General features: G+C 39.8%; 1 protein-coding gene across 1 annotated transcript in view; it reads left to right on the forward strand.

Annotated features, from left to right (window-relative positions):
• Positions 1-23,554, forward strand: part of OIT3 (oncoprotein induced transcript 3) — a 34,746-nt gene that overhangs the window by 1,219 nt on the left and 9,973 nt on the right. Inside the window, exons 2-7 of the mRNA XM_036265528.1 lie at positions 3,533-3,907; positions 4,686-4,793; positions 14,173-14,295; positions 19,437-19,559; positions 21,382-21,542; positions 23,018-23,433. Of these exons, the coding sequence (XP_036121421.1) occupies positions 3,533-3,907; positions 4,686-4,793; positions 14,173-14,295; positions 19,437-19,559; positions 21,382-21,542; positions 23,018-23,433 (1,306 nt within the window). The remainder of the gene's footprint in view (positions 1-3,532; positions 3,908-4,685; positions 4,794-14,172; positions 14,296-19,436; positions 19,560-21,381; positions 21,543-23,017; positions 23,434-23,554) is intronic.

Here is a 23,554-nt window from a genome sequence, read left to right on the forward strand (position 1 = left end):
TAAAAACATATTTTAAAAATAGGCTTGAGACCCCAAAGATATAAAAACTAATATGGTATCCTGGATGAAATCCTGGAACAGAACAGAGAAAGACAAAGGCAAAAATGAAGAAAATCTAAATAAACTATATACTTGAGTTAATAATAATGTATCAACACTGCTTCATTAATTGTGGTAAAGGTGCCATGTATGATGTATCATAATAGCGAAACCAGGTGTGTGGGAACTCTGCACTATCTTCCCCATTATTCACTAAGCCTAAAACTGTTTTTAATAGTCTGTTTTAAAAAGATAGGCTTGAGCTAAGTTTAATCACCCTGGATTTGCTGCCGATAATTAGCCAAGAGCCTCTTAAGCAAACATCATCCTCCCTCAACTTGCACCCCAGTCCCAGTCCCTTTCCTTTCTCACTCTCCTGCTGTGCTTTCCAACTGCCAGAAGGAAGATAAAAGGATTAACTGGGGGCCAGGGGATGCTTATCCTGGGAGGAGAGGGGAAGAGAGGAAAGAAATAGGGAAGGAAAAGGAGAGGATGTGGGGAAGCAGGAAGCCAAGTGGGAGAGTAGGGAAGACAGTGAGAGAGAGAGGGGAGGGAGGAAGGTGGGGGTGGTCCAGGACTGAGCCTGATGGGAGGGGCAGCACTGGGGTGAGGAGATGTTAAGGTTGTAGACTCTGGTTCTGAAAACCCTGGAATGAAAGGGTGGGGATGTTGACATTATCTCTCTGCACTCTGCCACCTCAAGGTGCTGACCCCAGGGGCACACAGACATCCCTGCGTCCCCAGTGTGGGGACTCCAGAGAGGTGACTGCAGGGCAGCTGGCAGGTCGGGGGCCCTCTTAACTCCACCTTTGAAAGGAAATCACAGGGCTGTTCTTTTTGAAGCTCTCCCTTTGAACAGTATATGTATAAGCAATTTAGGATACCATATACATAATACCAAATTCCAGGCGCCAGGTTGAGAGACTGAAACAGGAATGAAAAGATTACTAAAGGATTGCATTACCGTCTTAAAGGGGGGGTGGAGATGAATGGGTATATTTAATGTTAGAAATATTGAGTGGGTAACCTTTAAAAATATGTTGTGTATTTATTTTATAGGAGATAGTAAAGAAATTTTTTCTGTTTGTGCCTTAACTCTCCTACAACGTGAGAGGAAGTGAACTTTCAACAAGCAGCACATGAAGTGACAGTTAAATTTAAGGAAAAAACTTTATAATTCATGAAATAGTTATTGAAGGAGGTTTAGGGATTGCTGTAAAACCCATTAAAAGTTGAGTACCTAACCATTTCTTATAAAATTAGAGCCAAAAAAATTGACCAAATATTTTTATGAATTTATAATCACCTGTGAAATTTCCCTGACAACCCACAGCTGGGAGAGCAGATGAGGGAATTTTTCCCTTTTGAGAGGGGAGTCTGCATGAGGACAATTCTTCCCCTCAAGGGACATCAAATTATAATCTAGGGCACAATTGGGATACCTCAGGGGCATTTTAAAGGAGAGGGTTGCTCCCACCATGTGCAAGTCTACAAGTGAGTTATTTCCAGAAAGTGCAATATCCTTATTTCCTGTCCCAAACTGCCATGTGCTTGTTGGGGCTGTTCACACAAGCTACACACTCTTCTACGGGCAGGTGACGTTTAGAGAGCACACTTGGGTTTGAAGCGTAGACTGGGAAAATCCAAAATATTTTCTAGACAATGTAGACTTTATGATCACGGTCCACTTACTTTTTATTATTGTGCATTATTTGTTAAAACTGAAATTCCTGCCCACAAAGTATATCCACCTTAACGTGAGTTCCCTGCCTACAATGTCATTGTCAGCCTGACACGCATTAAGAATAGTACTATCTGGTAGTGCTCCTGTTGAGAATGGCTTGGTTTTATAGATTCTTCATACAGACAATTAGCCTATATTAATTCAACGTTTCCCTGAAACTGAGGGAAGCGGTGAGAATATTGGGGATATTGATATCTTTGGTCATTAAAATGTTTTTGATGAGATATTTGTCCATGCACTAAAATTGCATGCTTGAAAATTCTACTCTATTACACATAGTGATGCCAGGGCTAATTATAACTAGACAAAGTTCATGATATTGTCAATAAGCTGATGGAATATATTCACTTTGAGACTATCTTTAGCAACTACTTGCCAGTATTCTTTGTATTTCAAAGCAGCTGACATGTGCCAGAGACCTTATCTTTTTCAGTGGAATGCATTTTACACATTCATTATCAAGTCAAACTTCCCACTAGTGCAAAATTCCATCTATAATCTTGCTTGCAATTGACGATCCAAATACTTGAAAATTTCCAGGGATGAGAGTTTACCACACTGTGATTCCTCTCCATTACTGCATAGCTGAACAAAATGTGCTTTCCCATAACAATTTGATCTTGTTTTTCTAACAGAATACCTAATTCTTCTTCCACAAGCCCAATCCAGATGTTTGAAAAGTGATATGTATATTCCTCAGTCTTCTTTTCTCCAAACTATAATTCTCAGCTTCTTCCCTAATAAATAATTTTAGACTTCCTTTTAAGTCTAGTCACCTTCCTCTGGATAACAAGTTTGTCCATTACTTTCACAAAGTATATAGACTTCAGGTGTGAACACAATACTCGAAATATTGTCTGGCCAGAGCAGAGGTCAGTGGGACTATAACCCTAACCTCTCTTTTTCTTTTTTTTTAATCCTCACCTGAGAACATATTTTTCCATTTTTGTTCAGATAGAGAGGGAGGGAGGGAGGGAGGGAGGGAGGGAGGGAGGGAGGGAGGGAGGGAGGGAGGGAAGAGGAGAGAGAGAGAGAGAGAGAGAGAGAGAGAGAGAGAGAGAGAGAGAAACAGAGAGAGAGAGAAACATACACGTGAAAGGGACACACTGAGTGGCTGCCTCCCGCACGACCCCAACCAGGGCTGGGGACAAATTGCAACCAAGATATGTGCCCTTGACCAGAATCAAACCCGTGAGTCATTGATCCAGGGGCCAACGCTTAACCTCCCTTGTTCTTTTTATTATTTTATTTATTTTTCTTTTTTTTAATATTTTATTTTTTTAAAGAGGGGGAGACGGAGAGGGAGAGAGAGATAGAAACATCAGTGAGAGAGAACATCGATTGGTCGCCTCCAGCATGCCCCCCGACTGGGGATTTGGCCCATGACCTGGGCATGTGCCCTGACTGGGAATCGAACTGGCGACCTCTTGGTGGATGGGTCTATGCTCAACCACCGAGAAACACCAGCTGGGCTTAACCTCCCTTGTTCTGAACAACTATCCTTCCATCAGTTGATTACTATGGATAAAAAGTTTAGCACAAAGCTAACACTGAAACCTAGATAGATTTGAAATAATTTTGAAAAAGACATTTGTGAAATATGTGTAAGTCAACTTGGGGAATATTAAACAACTACTTTTGGGGACTTTAGATCATTTCTTTATGAACCCCAAAAAGCCAAAATGCAAGACCAGAAAGGTGGACTCAGATTGTTGTCTCTGTATCACAAGGTGTCCTTTTCATTCCCAGCCCTAGATCCTTGTTCTGCTTACATCAGTCTGAATGAGCCCTGGAGGAACACTGACCACCAATTAGATGAGTCTCAAGGTACACCTCTATGTGACAACCATGTGGATGGGGAGTGGTACCGCTTCACGAGCATGGCGGGGGATGCCATGCCCACCTTTTGCATACCAGAAAACCACTGTGGAACCCATGCACCTGTCTGGCTAAATGGCAGCCACCCTCTAGAAGATGATGGCATTGTGCAACGCCAGGCCTGTGCGAGCTTCAATGGAAACTGCTGCCTGTGGAACACCACAGTGGAGGTCAAGGCTTGTCCTGGAGGCTACTATGTGTATCGTCTGACCAAGCCCAGTGTCTGCTTTCATGTCTACTGTGGTCGTGAGTATCTTCCCTGTGCTCTTTGTCCTCCCCAACAGGGCATCAACGAGAAAAGTGCCATATGAAATTCAGTTATGGAAGTACCTCAGTCTGAATAACAGTTGTTGGATTTAGGGCCACAAATACCTCCAGACTGTGATTTCTGAGATTTCTTAAATTTCTGAAAAATTCCTGGAGAATGGAAAGGGAAAGGATCTATGACTTTGATTATTTCTGTTTTATGTTGTCTTCATTCCATTTGAAAAAAACTTTAGAAAGTGAAATGTTGATTTAGGTTATCTAAGTAGTGGATTTCCAACCCTTTTGAGTATAGAGAACCCCTTTTTAAAATATGTATTAAGCATTCCTGTGATGGCATTGTGTTTAGTATCCACTGATTTTTTTAATGATATGGGAAGAAGCTACTTAAGGTCAGTAATACTTTTAAATAATTTTTTGTCTTATCAATCCCATCACAATCTATATACATTTAAAAACTAGAATACATAGAAAAGTAAGAGATAATGTTTATTTAATCTATAGCCCATATTTGGTGAAGTATTAGATTTGCAGAAACTTTATGGCTAATCAAGGGCTTGTGGATCTAAAGTTGGGAATCATTAATCTAAATGACAAAAGATAACCTTGAGTAGTATGTCTCTCCTTTGAGTATATGTAATCCCTGAACAATGGGATTTCTCTTGATGTTGGCTAGAAGCTAGTACCCCATGACTGAACTCAGGAATGAGTGTGCTCTGGTCCTAGCCCCTCACAAAAGGTCATCTTTATCCTGCCATAGATTTTTATGACATCTGTGACGAGGACTGCCACGGCAGCTGCTTGGATACCAGCGAGTGCACATGTGCCCCAGGGACCGTGCTAGGCCCTGACAAGCAGACGTGCTTTGGTAAGAAAATAATCTTGACATAGAAATAGGCTATTAAGATCAAAGGGACAAATAAAACCCTCTTCCTGACTCAGAGCTCCATTGTTTTTCCCTTCTGTTTCTGAACACCTGGAATGGTGTTTGCCCTTTTAGTTCGTAACTAAAGCTTCAAAACAAATTGATATCATGTTAGGGTATAGTCTGGAACTGTGCTGTGCCATACAGGAGTCACTAACCATGTGTGCTTATGAAGCTCTTGAAATATGGCTAGTGTGACTGAAAAACTGAATTTTAATTTTACTTGATTTTAATTTAAAAATTGATACTTGATTCAGTCATTGGAAAACAGAAAATATTTGGGATAACTTGAATAGCCACTGTAAATTTTATGACTCTATACAGATCAAGTATTTCTCATGAAAATTTAACATCCAAATTGAAAGATGCTATTGGTATAAAATACACACTAGATTTGAAGACTAGTTTAAAAAATGTAAAATAGGGAAATTCCAAAATGGCGGTGGAATGAACGGAAGCTACACAGACCGTCTCCCGGAACCAAACTGGAATTACAACTATAACACAGAAAAATAGACGGGGAAAAGCAACAGGAAAGCAGCTTGCAAGGACCATATAACCAGGGACACTGACTCGATCCTGATAGGATTGTGAAGGCGCGAGACGAGGACCAGGAGCCCACAGACAGCAGCGGCCTTAGCTGGGAGCGACGCCCTCAGGTTAAACTCCCAAGTGGCTCCACAGCACAGAGCCGGGACAGAGGCTAAAAAAGCCACAGCCACTCACCTTGGGCTACGGCAGAGGGAGGGCAGACTGGACTGGAATGGGTGGGGACACTCGGGATTTGGAGGGCACTCAGAGCTTTTGCTGAGTTGCTGCCACGCAGGACAGTGACCATATTGCTCCTTCCCAGGGCTCTGAGGAGAGGCAGCAGCCCCTCCCTCAGAGATCCAACCCACCCTGTGGGCCACTGAAGTGCTGATTGAAGCTCATTAACAACCAGCATCTGCCCCACCCTTGAGAAATCCCCTTATGCTGAGCACCTGAGGGAGTTTTTCAATCAACTGACAACCCAAAACTCTTCAAGTAACCTCAACTGCTAGCCTCCAGGCAAAAAGCAAGAGGATAACAGTACCTTTCCTGCGCTAGCAACGTTAACCAGGAAAGTAAGACTTGACAGTGGTGTTCAACGTGGGTCCTCCCTCGCTCATCTAAACCCAGGAGAGGGAGCCACAAACAGCAGAACACCAACACCCACAGGGAAAACTTGACAGGCTCCAAAGCCCACTGTGAGAGCCAAAATGGTGAAACACAGAAACAGAAGCCAAATAAAATAACAAGAGACCTCCACCAAAGATGAGATCAATATGGAGCAGTTAGGCAAGTTAACAGAGCTAGAATTCAGAGCCATGATCCTGAGGAAGCTCAACAACATGAGAAAGGACATAGAGATGCTGAAAATCAACCAATTGGAAATTAAAAACCACCAAGAAGAGATCAAAATGACATATCAGAAATGAAAAACACATTGGAAGGCCCAAAAAGCAGAGTAGAAGAAGCTGCGGACCGGATCAGTGAATTAGAAGACAGGGTAGAACAAATCAGCCAATCAGAAAACCGAAAGGAAAAAACGATTGAAAAACAGGAAGACAGCTTAAGACAACTGTGAGACAACTGGCAACGTAATAATATTCGCATCATAGGAGTCACCGAAGAGGAAAAAAATGAGCAAGCGTTAGAGAATATATTTGAAGAAATAGTGACAAAAAACTTCCCTAATTTGGTGAAGGAAGAAGGCATTCAATTTCAAGAAGCACAGAGAGCCCCCAGTAAGAAGAACCCAAACAGGCCCACAACAAGACACATAGTAATTAAAATGCCAAAAATTAAAGACAGAGAATCCTAAAAGCAGCAAGAGGTAAGCAACAGGTTACGTACAAAGGAACCCCCATAAGGTTCTGAGCTGACTTCTCAACAGAAACTCTACAGGCTAGAAGTGAATGGCATGAAGTAATCAAGGTCATGAAAAACAAGGATCTGAATCCAAGATGACTATACCTAGCAAGGCTATCATTCAAAATAGAAGGTCAAATAGTTTCCCAGACAAAAAAAGGCTAAGGGAATACATTAGCACCAAACCAGCACTGCAAGAAATGTTAAAAGGACTACAGTAATTAGTAGAAGAAATAGGAAGAAAAATAGAACCACACTAAACAAAAATGGCAATAAACAAATACATATGAATAATCACCTTAGATGTAAATGGACTAGATGCTCCAATAAAAAGACACAGAGTAGCTGATTGGCTAAGAAAGCATGACTCCTCTATATGTTGTTTACAAGAGACCCATCTCACAACAAAAGACTCACATAGATTGAAAGGGAAGGGATGGAAAAAAATTTTCCAAGCAAATGGAAAGCAAAAAAAAAGCTGGGGTAGCAATACTCATATCTGATAAAATAGATTTCAAAATGAAGGCCATAACTAGAGACAAAGAAGGCAACTACATAATATTGAAAGGATCTATCCAACAGGAAGATATAACCTTGATAAACATATATGCACCCCGTATAGGAGCACCAAAATATATATAAAATCTTCTGGAGGACTTCCAAGGAGAAATCGACAGCAATACAATCATTGCTGGGGACGTCAACACCCCGTTGACACCACTGGATAGATTCTCTAGACAAAAAATTAGCAAGGAAATAGAGACTCTAAATGAAGCACTAGACCAAATGGATTTAATAGATATCTACAGAGAATTACACCCCAAAACTACAGAATTCACATTCTTCTCAAGTGCACATGGGACATTCTCAAACATAGACCACATGTTAGGACACAAACTAAATCTCTACAAGTTCAAGAAGATTGAAATCATATCAAGCGTCTTCTCAGATCACAATGGCATGAAACTAGAAATCAATTGCAACAAGAACATGCAAAGACATTTCAACACAGGGAGGCTAAATAGCACGTTATTAAACAATGAAAGGGTTACCGAGGAGATCAAGGAAGAAATTAAAAACTTCCTGGAAACCAATGAAAATGAACACACAACAACACAAACTCTATGGGATGCAGAGAAAGCAGTTCTGAGAGGGAAGTTCACAGCACTACAGGCCTACCTCAAGAAACAAGAAAAATTTCTAATTGACTGTCTAACCTCACAACTTAAAGAATTAGAAAGCAAACAAAAAGAAAACCCCAGAGCAAGTAGAAGGAAGGAAATAGTAAAGATCAGAGCAGAAATAAATGACATGGAGACCAAAAAAACAATTCTAAGGATCAATGAAACAAAGAGCTGGTTCTTTGAAAAGATAAACAAGATTGATGGACTCTTAGCTAGACTCACCAAGAAACAGAGAGAGAGAACCCAAATACACAAAATCAGAAATGAGAGAGGAGAAGTAACAACCGACACCACAGAAATACAAAAGAGCGTTAACAGCTACTATGAACAACTATATGGCAACAAATTGGACATTCTATGCGAAATGGACACATTTCTAAAAACACACAGTCTCCCAAAACTGGACCAGGAAGAGATAGAAAACTTGAACATACCAGTAACAACTAAGGAAACTGAAGAGGTAATCAAGACTCTCCCAGAAAACAAAAGCCCAGGCCCAGATGACTTCATGAGGGAGTTTTACCGCACATTCAAAAAAGAACTAACACCCATTCTCCTCAAACTATTTCAAAAAATTCAAGAAGGAAGACTTCCAAACTTGTTCTATGAGGCCAGCATAATTCTAATCCCAAAACCAGAAAAAGACACTACAAAGAAAGAAAACTACAGGCCAATATCCCTGATGAACATAGACGCCAAAATCCTGAACAAAATACTAGCAAATCAGATCCAGCAATACATCAAAAAGATTATTCACCATGACCAAATGGGATTCAAGGCTGCTACAATATTCGCAAATCAATAAATGTGATACACCACATAAACAAAACGAAGAATAAAAACCACATGATCATAATAGACGCTGAAAAAGCCTTCGACAAAATCCAGCATCCATTTCTGATAAAAAATGCTCAGCAATGTGGGAATAGAGGGATCATATCTCAACATAATAAAGGCCATATATGAAAGACCTACAGCCAACATCATACTCAATGGGCAGAAACTAAAAACATTTCCATTAAGAACAGGAACAAGACAGGAATGTCCACTTTCGCCACTCTTATTTAACATAATACTGGAAGTCTTAGCCAGAGCAATCAGACATGAAGAAAAAATAAAAGGGATCCAAATTGGAAAGGAGGAAGTGAAACTGTCATTATTTGCACATGACATGATATTATACATAGAAAACCCTAAAGACTCCATCAAAAATCTACTAGACTTAATAAATGCATTGGCAAAGTAGCAGGATACAAAATTAATGTCAAGAAATTGATGGCATTCTTATACACTAATGATGAACTCACAGAAAGAGAAACTGAAAAAAACAATCCCATTTACCATCATGGCAAAAAAATTAAGATACCTAGGAATAAACTTAACCAAAGAAGTAAAGGACCTATTTGCAGAAAACTAACAGGACATTTAAAAAAAGAAATAGAGGAAGATATAAAAAAGTGGAAGCACATACCCTGTTCATGGATTGGAAAAATTAACATCATTAAAATGTCCATACTACCCAAAGCAATCTATAGATTCAATGCAATCCCCATCAAAATACCAATGACATATTTCACAGAACTAGAACAGATACTTCAAAAGTTCATATGGAACCAAAAAAGTCCCCAAATAGCCACAGCAATTTTGAAAAAGAAGGACAAAGTAGTTGGGATCACAATACCAGATTTCAGGTTATACTACAAAGCAACTGTAATCAAAACAGCCTGGTACTGTCACAAGGACAGGCATATAGACCAGTGGAACAGAATAGAGAATCCAGAAATGGACCCAAGGCAATATGCTCAATTAATATTTGACAGAGTTGGCAAGAGCATACAGTGGAGTAAAGACAGCCTCTTTAATAAATGGTGTTGGGAAAATTGGACAGCTGCATGCAAAAAAAATGAAACTAGACCATCAACTTACACCATACACAAAAATAAACTCATAATGAAAAAAGACTTAAATGTGACCCGTGAATCCATAAAAATTCTAGAAGAAAATGTAGGCATTAAAATTTCGGACATCATACGCAGCAGAATTTTCATTGATACATCACCTAAGGCAACAGAAACAAAGGAAAAAATGAACACATGGGACTACCTCAAACTAAAAAGCTTCTGCACAACAAAAGAAACAATCATCAAAATGGAAAGGCAACCCACTGTATGGGAGATCATTGCCAATGATACATCAAATAAGGGGTTAATTTCCAAAATATATAGAGTATTCATACAACTCAACCAAAGGAATACCAAGAACCCAATTAAAAAATGTGCAGAGGAGCTGAATAGACACTTCTTCAAACAGGACATACAAATGGCCAAGAGACACATGAAAAAAAGCTCAACATCACCAATCATTAGAGAGATGCAAATTAAAACAACAATGAGGTATCACCTCACACCTGTCAGTATGGCCGCCATCAACAAATCATAAACAAGGGTTGGCCAAGGTGTGGAGAAAAGGGGACTCTAGTACACTGCTGGTGGGAATGCAGACTGGTGCAGCCACTATGGAAAACAATATGGTGTTACCTCAAAAAATTAAAAATTGAACTTTTATTTGACCCAGTAATCCCACTTCTAGGAATATACTCTAAGAAGCCTGAAACACCAATCAGGAAGAATATATGTACCCCCATGTTCATAGCAGCACTATTTACAATAGCTAAGATTTGGAAACAGCCCAAGTGTCCATCAGTAGACAAATGGATAAAAAACAGTGGTACTTATACACAATGGAGTACTATGCAGCTGTAAGAAAGAAAGATCTCTTATCCTTTGAGACGACATGGAGGGACCTGGAAAGTATTATCCTAAGTGAAATAAGCCAAGCAGAAAAAGACAAATACCACATGATCTCACTTATCTATGGAATATAATGAACATAACAGTTTGAGGAATACTGTAGACCCAGAAACATGGAAGTAGGGCACATACTGACATCCCTCAGAAGAGGGGGTTGGGGGTGGTGGGAAGAGATAAACCACAGAACTTATATGCATGTATGCATAACCTAGGGACACGGACAACAAAGCCGGGGATGGGGATGGGGGGATGGGGAGGGGGGTGCCAATGGGGTAAAAAAGGAGAAACATCTGTAACAAAAATAATAATAATAATAAAATAATAATAATAAAAAATGTAAAATATCTCAATGATAATATTGATTATATGTTGAAATAAAATATGGACATATTGGATTAAATGAAATATATTATTAACTTTAATTTTACCAATTTCTTTAAAGACATTTTTTAATATGATTACTACAAAATTTTTAATTATTTTTGTGGTTTGCTTTGTATTTTTATTGGATAGCTTTGGTCTAGAATTATCTAAGGACATATTCCTATAGCTTCATTAATATAATTTTGATTTCTCTGAGTAGCAAGAACAGGGAGTCTGATTACTTGTGGGAAATCTAAAGTTGTTTAATTGTGTACATGTTTTGTTGTCTATAACTGGAAGAAAATAGAGTAAAAAAACCCAAGATTGAAGGTTCTCTTTTTTCCCTTTAATATTATGAATCTTTTTGTATTCAGACTCAAATGGATTTAAAAGAAGTCTAGTGAGAAAGGGGAAGCCTGCCCCACATCTTCTCAAGAAGAACAGTAACAGGTTAGAATGTGAGAGGGGATTAGAGTGAAAGGGATATCAGTGGCTTATTTTAGAAAAGCTTTTGTTCTTCAGTCTCCTAAATGAACCTCACCGACCATCCTATGGAGCAGGTTTAGCTCTCACACAACAGTGGTTAGGGCTCTTACAAGGTCCATTTTGACTATGTAATTTAATACTAAAAAGTTTGGGGTGCAGGAGACAGTGGTTCCTGTAGTCTCCCCTTACCTCTTATGCAACACACACATAGACACACATCTGTAGGAAAATATTTGTCTTTATTTTAAGGCAGGACTTGTTCATTCATTTCTCTTATTTATTTTTTTAAGTATAAGTGACATACAATATTATATTAGTTTCATATGTACAACATAGCAATTCAGCATTTATATACCTTACAATGTAATCACCACAATAAATCTGATTCATTCATTTCTTTGCCTTTATTTTAATATAATTTTTGAATAGTTAATATATTTAAATGGTTCCTCAATTAAACAGCATGAAAGGTATACAGTGAAATGTCTAGCTTTCCCCATTTGTTTAATTTCCTCCCCACCCAAGTACACTCTTCTATTGTTCTCTTATGTATGCTTCCAGGGTTTCTTCAGGCAGATGTAAAAATGCAAATATATATATTAATTTATTGCCCCCCCTTTTTACACTAAAGGTCAAATATCATACACCTCATACATATCTCTTGCTTAACAATTTACCTTGTACATCTTTTCCTATCAGTATATAGGGGAAAACCCTAAATTCCTACCTGGGATCTATCAGTTTCAGGGAGCTCCTGAATTCCTTGAAATTAGAGGCAAAGTTTTATGTTATGTGCATGTGTGTTTTTTTAAAATATAATATACTTTTAATTATTTATTTTAAATTATGAAATTTTTTTCAAGCATAGAGAAGAGTGTAGGAAAATAATGTAACAGACCCTCATGTATCCAGATTTGACTCAGTTAGGTTTTTCTTTTAATGAGATTTTACAGATACAAGTTAAGTCATCTCATCCCATTTCATTTTCCTCTCACCCTCCAGAGGAAATCACTGTTTTGAAGTTAATGCGTATTCTGCTGGTCCCTGTTTTTATGCGTTTATTATTTATGTATGTGCCCATAACAATATGCAGCATGTTTCATGTGTTCTTAAAATTAACATAAAAATTATACCTTACCCCATGTGTGAGATTTTCTATAGAGTATACCGATAAAAGTGGAATTGCTAGGGTATAGTATCTAAGTCAGGCTGTAAATAACAATATACCCCCAAATAACAATGGCTTAAATTAATAGAAGCTTATTTCTCCTTCACATAAAAAAGTCTCAAGGTAAGCAGCCCCAGCTGGACACAGAGGCCCGGCCCAAGCCCTGGGGTGGCTGCTGCCGGGTTGGCTGCCAGCGCCTCTCACCATCCACTGAAGAATCTAATCTTATTGACTGTATTTTTAAGTTCTACATGTCTGTTTTCAGTTCTGCCTTGTCCTTTTACATACTTGTTTTGGTTACTATCCTTTCTTTTATCTTTTTGGTGATTTTTTAAAAATCCTTGTATTACGGATTTTTCTGGATTGTTCTGTTTATTTCTAGTCCAAAGCCTCCTGCTTGTTATCTTGCCCACTCTCTCTTATAGTGGATAATTTCCTCATGTTTAGGGTTTTATGGCAAACTATCTTCTAATGTAATTGTTTTGTTTGGGAGGGGACGGGGGCTCTATTCTTATCACTGGTTTATGGAAATTTTACCACAGAACAGTTTTTCAAATGCTCTGTCAGGCATCACAGAAGCTTCACAGTCCAGGCCAAACTGTACACCTATTTCACGCTCCAGTGTCCCAAAGCCATGTGGGAAGTGTCAGTTTATGCTACAACCATGGCCGAGCTGGACTTGGGGCTTCTGTCATTTCTGGAGGCTTTTTCTCTCCTGGAGTCTAGGGCAGAGGATTTTCTTACCTCTTCACTGGGCCTCATTGGGGGGTATCTTTGCCAAGGTCCTGGCCAGGGTTTTTGTTCAGCTCATCTCCTCTTCTGGGCCCAAGGGCATGCTTCCTGTCACCTTGTGGGTGTTTTAACCCCAGGCCCTGCCTTAGGTCCGATACCCAAGCCATGACAAATTGAGTTCTCAAGCTTCCTTTTCTTTTGTTTGTAGAAGGAAGGGGGTCGACATTTGTTGCCAATTGTGCTTTTTTTTTTTTTTTTTATGGCAAGAGTCCCTTTTTTCATCAGATTCTTAAAATGACTTAACTATCAATAAGTATAATGTGGGAATATTCCAATATTTAAAAGAGATTTTGAGGGCAGTTGCTCATGTATGGCAGAAGACTGCCTCAAAAATGTCGTCAGATGTTTTCTTCTGCAATGCAAGTTCCTTGAATGTGATTAAAACACCGTGTGATTTATAAGATTGCATTTATTTAGCAAATCTTTAGAAACTCATTGGAGAAAGTGAGACTCACCAATGCAAATACATAGGTGAACCCAAACAACAAAAGAAATTTGATCCCCCCCCCTCCCACCCCCGTGGAAAGTGTATCAACAGGATCTGAAAAAATGTGGAGCTTCTGTTAGGGGGTTGAAAAGGTTGAGTTGCTCAGCAGAATGTAAATGGTGTGGTTTCTTTTCTACAGATGAAAATGAATGTGAACAAAACAATGGTGGCTGTAGTGAGATCTGTGTAAACCTCAAAAATTCATATCGCTGTGAGTGCGGGCTTGGCCGTTCTCTAAGAAGTGATGGCAAGACTTGTGAAGGTGAGAGTGGGTAAGACGGGGTTCCAGTCAAGAGCCCAGACCATTGGCTTACTCTTTGCTGTTCATGAAACTGCCCAGTGTTAGAAGAGTTAACAGTTTGGCTGTGTAAGGGAATGACAGAAGGGGTTCATCATCACTGGGGAAGCTTGCAGGTGAACTCACTGTTAATTTTGCCTCCACGATTTCACAGAAGGAAGTTGCATTTTATAAGAGGTAAAGAGACATATTAATGTGGAAAATGAAACTAGTAATCTGTGCTTCTCAAATTTTAATGTGCCTATGAATCACCTGGCACCTTGTTAGAATGCTGATTCTGATGTAGTAGTAGGTCTGGGATCAGGCCAAGATATTGCATTTCTAAATAACTAACTTCAAGATGACACCTATGCTTTGGCTCTAAGGAGCACACCTGGAGTAACAAGGTAATAGAGGCAGGTGGCACAACAAATGGTTTACAGCAGTTTTTCTCAAACTCTCCTGCTGAGGAGAATCACCTGGGTGCTTTTAAGCTGGCCCTTCCCAAGCCTCTCTCCTGGAGACTCTGGTTCAGTGGAGCGGAACGGGCCTTTTAAAGCTTGTGTTTTTACCAAGTCACATAGATGAGTCTTACCTTCTTAGAAGTTTGGGAAACTGGTTTACATGAAGCCATTCCCCCAACCCCATGTGCTTTGCATTTATTGGACATTAATGCATAGTTTGGAGATGAGTAAAAGTATCTATTTTTAATAGCAAAACTGCTGGGTATATTTTATACCATTAAGTAATAAAAAAATTATGATGTATGTTAAATAATTGAAATGGAAATTGTTTACTATATGAAACTTAGATTATGTCTCTTCTCTAAGGCACATTTGCTCTTACAAATTATCACAACCAAAATTTGAACACTTCTAGTTAAGTCTGAATCTCATGACTTTGGGAATTGAATAGGGAAAACCCAACTGTTTGCAGGTTATATGAAGAGATAAATGGCTTAATTATTATTATTTATATAGGACATGTGATTTGTCCCACAGAATAATTGAATATGTGGCATAATAGAGTTATAATACTGCTTACAAGAGTTTACTTTCTTCTAGTTGTATTCAAAATAATAAGATTCTACCCCAAAAGGAAATATTACAGCTAGTGCCCAATTTATTCCATGCAACAAAGTTTGCATTATTAACGGAGAGACCAACCAGATTATCCTACAGTCCCTTATAACAAGATAAAATAATACTTTAATTTTATTGAATAAGAGTAATATCCTGAATCCTCATGAAATGTTAATTATCTTATGCAATAATATTTGCATGTTTGAATATTAATGAAATGTTGCATAAGGAACTTTGGTTATTATTCATGAGAATTTTATTGGAAATATTACAGTTAATCCTCATATAACTTTATTTTATTTTATTTTACGCTATTTTTTCCTTCCTTCCTCCCTTCCTCCCTTCCTTCCTTCCTTCCTTCCTCCCTTCCTCCCTTCCTTCCTTCCTTCCTTCCTTCCTTCCTTCCTTCCTTCCTTCCTTCCTTTCTTCTTTCTTTCTTTCTTTCTTTCTTTCTTTCTTTCTTTCTTTCTTTCTTTCTTTCTTTCTTTTTATCTTTATTTTTGAATGTATTACAGATGTTCCTCATTATTCCCCTATGGATCTCCTCCTCCCTGCTTCTGCTCCCCTCCTGCTTTCCCCACATTATTATCTGTGTTCATTCGTTACACATATATGTATATAAATTCTTTGGTTTATCTCTTTCTGCCTCCCTCCCCCTTTCGCTTTGAGGTTCCTCAGTCTAACCACCAGTTTGCACTTTTTTTTTTTTTTAAATTATTTTTTTAAATATTTATTGTTGAATGTATTACAGATGTTCTTCATTTTTCCCCCATTGACCCCCCTCCTCCCCACTGCTGCCCCCCCCCCCCCCGCCTTTTCCCACACTATTGTCTGTGTCCATTGGTTATGCATATAAGTTCTTTGGTTTATTTCTTCCCACCCCCCCAACCCCTTTCCCTTTGAGGTTTGTCAGTCTGGCAATGAATTTGTACTTCTTAATCCCTTCACCTTTTTCGCTCATTCCCCCAAACCCCTCCCATCCCAAAATGTTCTCTGTATCTATGAGAATGTTTCTATTCTGCCTGTTCATTTTGTTTGTAGATTCCATTATCGATAGATATGTATTCATTGCCATTTTGTTTGTTCATATGTTTTATCTTTTTCTTAAAAAGACCCTTAATCATTTCATATAATAATGGTTTGGTGGTAATTAACTCCTTTAATTTTTTCTTGTCTGGAAAAGTCTTTATATGTCCATCGATTCTAAATGACAGCTTTGCAGGATAGAGTAATCTTGGCTGTAGGTTCTTGCTTTTCGTCATTCTGAATATTTCTTGCCACTCCCTTCTGGCCTGCAAAGTTTCTTTTGAGAAATCAGCTGACAGTCTAATGGGAACTCCCTTGTAGGTAACTAGCTGCCTTTCTCTTGCTGCTTTTAAGATTCTCTCTTTGTCTTGAACCTTTTGCATTTTGATGATGATGTGTCTTGGTGTGAGCCTCTTGGGGTTCATCTTGTTTGGGACTCTGTGTGCTTCCTGGACTTGTATGTCTGTTTCCTTCACCAAGTTAGGGAAGTTTTCTGCCATTATTGTTTCAGAAAAGGTTTTCGATTTCTTGTTCTCTCTCTTCTCCTTCGGGCACCCCCAAGATGTGAATGTTGGCATGCTTGAAGTTGTCCCAGAGGCTCCTTACACTATCCTCAATTTTTTGGATTCTTTTTTCTTTTTGCTGTTCGGATTGGGCATTTTTTGCTTCCTTATATTCCAAATCAATGGTTTGCTTCTTGGATTTACGTACTCTACTATTGAATCTGTGTAAATTATTCTTTATTTCCGTTAATGCCTCCTTCATTTCTGACTGTGCATCCATCATTTCTGACTGGTCCTTTTTTGTGCTCTTGAGGCCCTCACTAAGTTCACTGAGGTTCTCACTAAGTTCATTGAGCATCCTTATAAGCAGTATTTTGAACTCAGCATCTGTTAGGTTGCTTATCTCCATTTTGCTTAGTTCTTTTCTTGGAGTTTTGTTCTGTTCTTTCATTTGGGACCTGTTTCTTTGTCTCCTCATTTTGGCTGCCTCTCTGTGTTTGTTTCTGTGTATTACTTAATGAGAGGTATGGGGCTATCTGAGACCAGATGCTGCTTGTTTGAAAGAATTTAGGAAAACCTGAAGCAGGATCCAAGACAGGCCAATCTTATGGTTAAGCAAGTGGCAACAGCTTGGGTGGGCGTGAAAGTTGGGTGGGGCGGGGCCTTAGGGAATCACCAGGGCGGGGCAAACAGTGTGAGCCAGGTTGCTGGAGTCCCAGATATGGCAACTGTCTGCTGCCCCCGGGAAGGACTCACCAAAGGAACAAAGGCCTCTGACAGCATGTCTGTCCCAGAGAAAGCCCCCTCTCCAGCCCTCGCTCCAGTGCCAAACAGCTCAGTTCTTCCCTGTGTGTCTCTGGTGCCCCTGGAGTTGCCTCCCATCCAAGCTTAGAGGGAGAGAGTCTGATAAGTCCATGCGCAGGCCCTTTAAGGAGCTGCCTGGGGCTCCAGCTGCATCAGCTTCCCTGAGCTTCAGTTCCCACTGGTTTTTCCAGCCAGAAGTGATGGGGATTTTCTTCCTGGCACTGGAACCCTGAGCAGGGTGTCTGGTGTGGGACGGGGACCCCTCAGTCCTCAGGGAGGACCTTTCTAGCCAAGGTGTCCCTCCTAATTTTTATCCGCCACACGTGGGTGTAGGAGCAGCCTGTCCGCCTCTGCCCCTCCTACCAGTATTGATGTGGCTGCTCCTTTAATTCCGTACTTGTAGGACTTCCATTCAGTTTGATTTCGGGCAGTTTTGAATGATGGGTGTTCTGTAGTTTAGTTGTAACTTTGATGTGGTCGTGAAAGGACGCGCTACCACGTTTACTTACGCCGCCATCTTGACTGGAAGTCCAGTTTGTACTTCTTAATCCCTTCACCTTTTTCACCCATCCTCCAACCCCCCTCCCATCTGGCTACCAACAAAAAGTTCTCTGTATCTATGAGTCTGTTTCTCTTCTGCTTGTGCATTTTGTTTGTAGATTCACTTGTTGAAAGATTTGTACTTACTGCCATTTTATTGTTCATATTTTTGTTGTTCTTCTTCTTCAAGAAGACTCTTCAGCATTTCATATAATACTGGTTTGGTGGTGATGAACTCCTTTAGCTTCTTCTTGTCTGGGAAACTCTTGATATGTACATCAATTCTAAATGATAGTTTTGCAGGATAGAGTAATCTTGGTTGTAGGTCCTTGCTTTCCATCACTTTGAATATTTTTTGCCGCCCCCTTCTGGCTTGCAGAGTTTCTTTTGAGAAATAAACTGACAGTCTTATGGGAGCTCCCTTGTAGGTAACTAACTGCTTTTCTCTTGCTGCTTTTAAGATTCTCTTTGTCTTTAAACTTTTGTATTTTGACTATGATGTGTCTTGGTGTGAGTCTCTTTGGGTTCATCTTGTTTGGGACTCTCTGTGCTTCCTGGACTTGTATGTCTGTTCCCTTCACCAAGGTAGGGAAGTTTTCATTATTTTTTCAAATAGGTTTTCAATTTCTTGTTCTCTCTCTTCTTTTTCTGCAGGCCTCATTTTATAGTGTGCTGTCAGCTCAAGACACGTATCCCCATTGTTAGCTATTGGAGGAGAAGGGCTGGTGATCCACCCAACTGGCAAGAACTCTGATCTATCTAGTTGTTCCAGTTGAATTTATATTCTGTCCTTTTTACATCAATAATACTGTATAAAATTTTGAATTGAGTGAACTAAATATTACAGCAATTAAGAAATGACTTTTGGGTCTTTATCCCCCAAAACATAATCTAACCATGGGGAAAACAGACAAATCCAGATTGAAGGGCATTCTACAAAATGACTAGCTTAAGTGGGTAGAGCTGTGGATATTGTAAGATTGCTCTTTGTAGCTGTAACATTGAATATAGTAAACTCATTTTGTGAACTTTCCTACATGTCTCAGTGACTGTTAGGCCCCAGTAATACTGTGATGCATTAAGTACAAGCCCTGATGCAAAGTACCATCCCAAGAACCAAAATTTTGAGGAAAGAGGGTTCAAGATTATTCTCTTTTGGTTTTTATTGTAGACATTGAAGGATGCCACAATAACAATGGCGGCTGCAGCCATTCTTGCCTTGAGTCTGAGAAGGGTTATCAGTGTGAATGTCCACGGGGCTTGGTGCTATCTGAGGACAACCACACTTGCCAAGGTAGTACATGCATGAGTTTGACCTCTGCTCTGATTCATACTTCCTCTCTCCCCTTCCCCCATCTCCCTGCCTTCCTCACCCGATGTGTTAAGATTCTCATTTTTTTAAACAACTTCTCTTTCAGCAATGTGTGTCCCTGCATCTTCATTCTGGAAACATTCAAAAGAGAAGAATGCTAAGAAAAGATGACCATAAAAACAATTTTACTTTGCTTTTTTAAAAATTGTGGTAAAAATACATAACATAAAATTTACCATCTAAACCAATTTTAAGTGTATAGTTTAGTTGTGTTAAGTATATTCACATTGTTGTGTAACAGAACTCCAGAACAGGTCTGAAACTCTATACCCATTAAACAACTTCCCATTTCCCTCTCCCCAACCTATACAGTATTTGTCTTTTTGTGATTGACTTATTTCACTTAGCCTAATGGCCACAAGGTTTATCCATGTTGTAGCATATGACGGGATTTCCTTTCTTTATAAGGCTGAATACTATTCCATTGTTTGAATATACCACATTTTGTTTATTTAGTCATTCGTTGATGGATATCTGGGTTGCTTCTACACCTTGACCACTGTGAACAGTGCTGCTATGAACATGGATGTGCAAATATATTTTTGAGATCCTGCTTTTAATTCTTTTGGATGAATACCCAGAGATGAGATTTCTGGATCATTGGGTTTCTTTTGCTTTATTACTTTTAATTTTTTTTTATTATTATTATTATTTTTTTTTATCCTCACCCGAGGATATTTTTCCATTTTTTGTACAGATAGAGAGGGAGGGAGAGAGAAGAAGGGAGAGAGAGAGAGAAACATCGACGTGAAGGGACTCATCGAGTGGCTGCCACCCGCACGACCAACCAGGGCCGGGGACAAACTGCAACCGAAGTACGTGCCCTTAGCGGGAACCGAATCGGGTCTCTCCGGACCGCCGGCCGACGCTCTAACCGCTGAGCCAAACCAGCCAGGGCTACTTTTAATTTTTTTAATCTAATATCTGTTACTAATTCTATACCTAATATTTAATGAGCAATTATCCTTGATTTCTTTTTACTATACCATTTGTTATGATATATCCTCAAATATTGATATTCTCCTCACATATTTTCTGACAGTACCCATAAATATTCCTTTTAGGGTATTTGTAGAGTCTGAAGAAGTAAACATGGGAGCCCTGAGGAAAAACAATCATTTTATATTAAGTAAAGCGGAATTTATTTTCAGTGTTTACGGTTTACTGAACAATGCAAAGACAATTTGGAACTCTTGCCCAACTGCACTAACAGTGTTGTTTTTTTTTTTTATCTTCACTCGAGGACATTTTTCCATTTTTTGTTGAGATAGAGTGGGAGGAAGGGAGAGAGACAGAGAGAAACATCGATGTGATAGAGCCATATCAACTGGCTGCCTCCTGTATGACCCGACCAGAGCCAGGGACAAACTGCAACCAAGGCACATGCCTTTGACTGGAATTAAACCTACGACTCATTGGTCCACCAGCCGAGCTTTAACTGCTGAGCCAAACCAGCCAGGGCTGCTAGCCACACTTTGAAATAAATGTCTGTCAAATTGAAACTTGAACACAATCTTTCCTTGTTCAGGGCATAATATACTTCAGGAGCATTGTTAGAACACAGCCTTGGGAGTTAGGAGTTCTGGTTTTATTCACGAACTTGTTTCAAGCCTCATAGATTTCCTTGAGGATAGAACAGAAAGCTCAACTTGCATGATGGTGAAGTGATTTCTTCTAGAAGCCTTCTTTATCCGTCTCCCTACTTGGGTTTCTCGGTTCTAACAGTAGCCCCTTTCTGCTGCAGTCCCTGTGGCGTGCAAGTCCAACACCATTGAAGTGAGCATCCCCAGGGACCTGGTTGGCGGTCTGGAGCTCTTTTTGACCAACACCTCCTGCCGAGGAGTGTCCAATGGCACCCACGTCAACATCCTCTTCTCCCTCAAGACGTGTGGCACAGTGGTTGATGTAGGTTCCTCCTGGAGGCCACTGGGGATAATTAAAATCCAGTTATTTGGGAGGTAGTTGACAGAGGTATGCGGTATGGCTTGTGTCCCAGAGAAAATATTTCCATATGAAAGAATGGATTTCAAAAAACCAAATGCCATTCGTTTGACAAATGTATTATTGAGCATATGCTGTGGTCCTGGCACCATGAGGATAGGAAGGTAAGACAAATTCTGCCATTTCTCTTCTCAAATAGCCCAATCTTTCCAACACATGTAGACATTTTCCTGAGTGCACCCAGCACCAGTACTATTTTACTTGAAGAAAGCAACTAATACAGTTGGTGGTCCATTTATGAGGTAGCAAATGAGTTCAAGTATTGAATCAGGTGGAGGCTAAAGGTTAACACTTTTAGCCAAGAATCTGTGCATATCCCTGTGCTGCAGAGTCTAAGGGATATATGAAATAAGATTCCAACACAGTGGTATTGAGGTGACAATACACACAAAATATAGAAAAGAGATAGTGATCCAGATGATAGGTGCTGTGGGAAGCCAGAAAGGGACAAACAATGGAGCAGTCAAGACAAGTAGGACTTGAATTAGGGTGGAAGCATGCATGTGGTTTATACAGGTGGAGAGGAAAAGAAAGGGTATTTCAGAAGGGAAACCAATGAGCAAGTCCAGAGACAGGAATACTTATGCTTATGCTGAGGTGAGTGGACAATGCAACCCGATTGGCAAGGAATTTATATTGGAAAAGAGACTATGTGTTCGGAGATTTGCCTTGCATGCTAGGGTGAGGCATTTGGGGTTAAGTAGGCACCATCATGATCAAATCAGAAATTCAAGAGGTGGACATAAAAGAGGACCTGGATCCTGGGTTCAGTGTGAAGGTCCTGTGGTCATTTGGTTAAACAAATAGTTATTTATAGAATTTGACTAAGAAAAAATCAGAGAGCTAATTAAAACTTGGGGTGAGACATGGAGGGGATATTCAAGGAGAAGGTGGTTCCACTTTAGGCAAGCTGTGTTTATTACATCTGTAGATAATGTGGAAATACTCCACGATGAGTCCGAGTTCCTGGTACACAGGACAGCAGAAGAGGCTGGATGTAAAGAACAGAAAATCGTGTGCATAAGTGTGACAGCTGAAGTTCTGCATGTGGGGAGCTCAGCACAAGGTCATGCTACAGCCTGGTCACCAGGTCTAGGATCACATTAAAAATAATCCACAGAAGCTGTTCTTTTCTAAAGCATAAGAGCTTTTAATCTGCTGATTCTGCACAGCTCAGGTTTTATGAGTAATATTCCAAAGGAATGTGTGGGTTGACCACAAAGTAGTATGCAAAAAATTATTAAAAAGCTTCAGGCTTCAGCAACCAAATTTCTAATGTGTTTTGAGGTTTGGAGATTGTTATGATTAAGAGGAGAGAAAAAAACTTTGTAGAAATAAATCTAAAATCTCTTTCCTCTCTTCACCCTGGCCTGGCTCAGGTGGTAAATGACAAGATCGTGGCTAGCAACCTTGTGACAGGTCTACCCAAGCAGACCCCAGGGAGCAGCGGGGACATCATCATTCGAACCAGCAAACTGCTGATCCCTGTGACCTGCGAGTTTCCTCGCCTGTACACCATTTCTGAAGGATACGTTCCCAACCTTCGAAATGCCCCACTGGAAATCATGGGCCGCAGTCATGGAATCTTCCCATTCACTCTGGAGATCTTCAAGGACAATGAATTTGAAGAGCCTTACCGGGAAGCCTTGCCCACCCTCAAGCTTAGAGACTCCCTCTACTTTGGTATTGAGCCCTTGGTGCACGTGAATGGCTTAGAAAGTCTGGTGGAGAGCTGTTTTGCCACCCCCACTTCCAAGATCGACGAGATCCTGAAGTACTACCTTATCCGGGATGGGTAATTATTCTGCTTAAACAGTTTATTATTCCCAGTTCACATTCGACCTCTAAGTGCACAGGTATACTCTGTCATTTCCAAAAACCGTGCAGCACTCTTATGAGCTCTTCATTAGTTCAGA

Source organism: Molossus molossus, unplaced genomic scaffold (assembly GCF_014108415.1).
Source record: "Molossus molossus isolate mMolMol1 unplaced genomic scaffold, mMolMol1.p scaffold_m16_p_17, whole genome shotgun sequence".
Classification (NCBI taxonomy): Eukaryota; Metazoa; Chordata; class Mammalia; order Chiroptera; family Molossidae; genus Molossus; species Molossus molossus.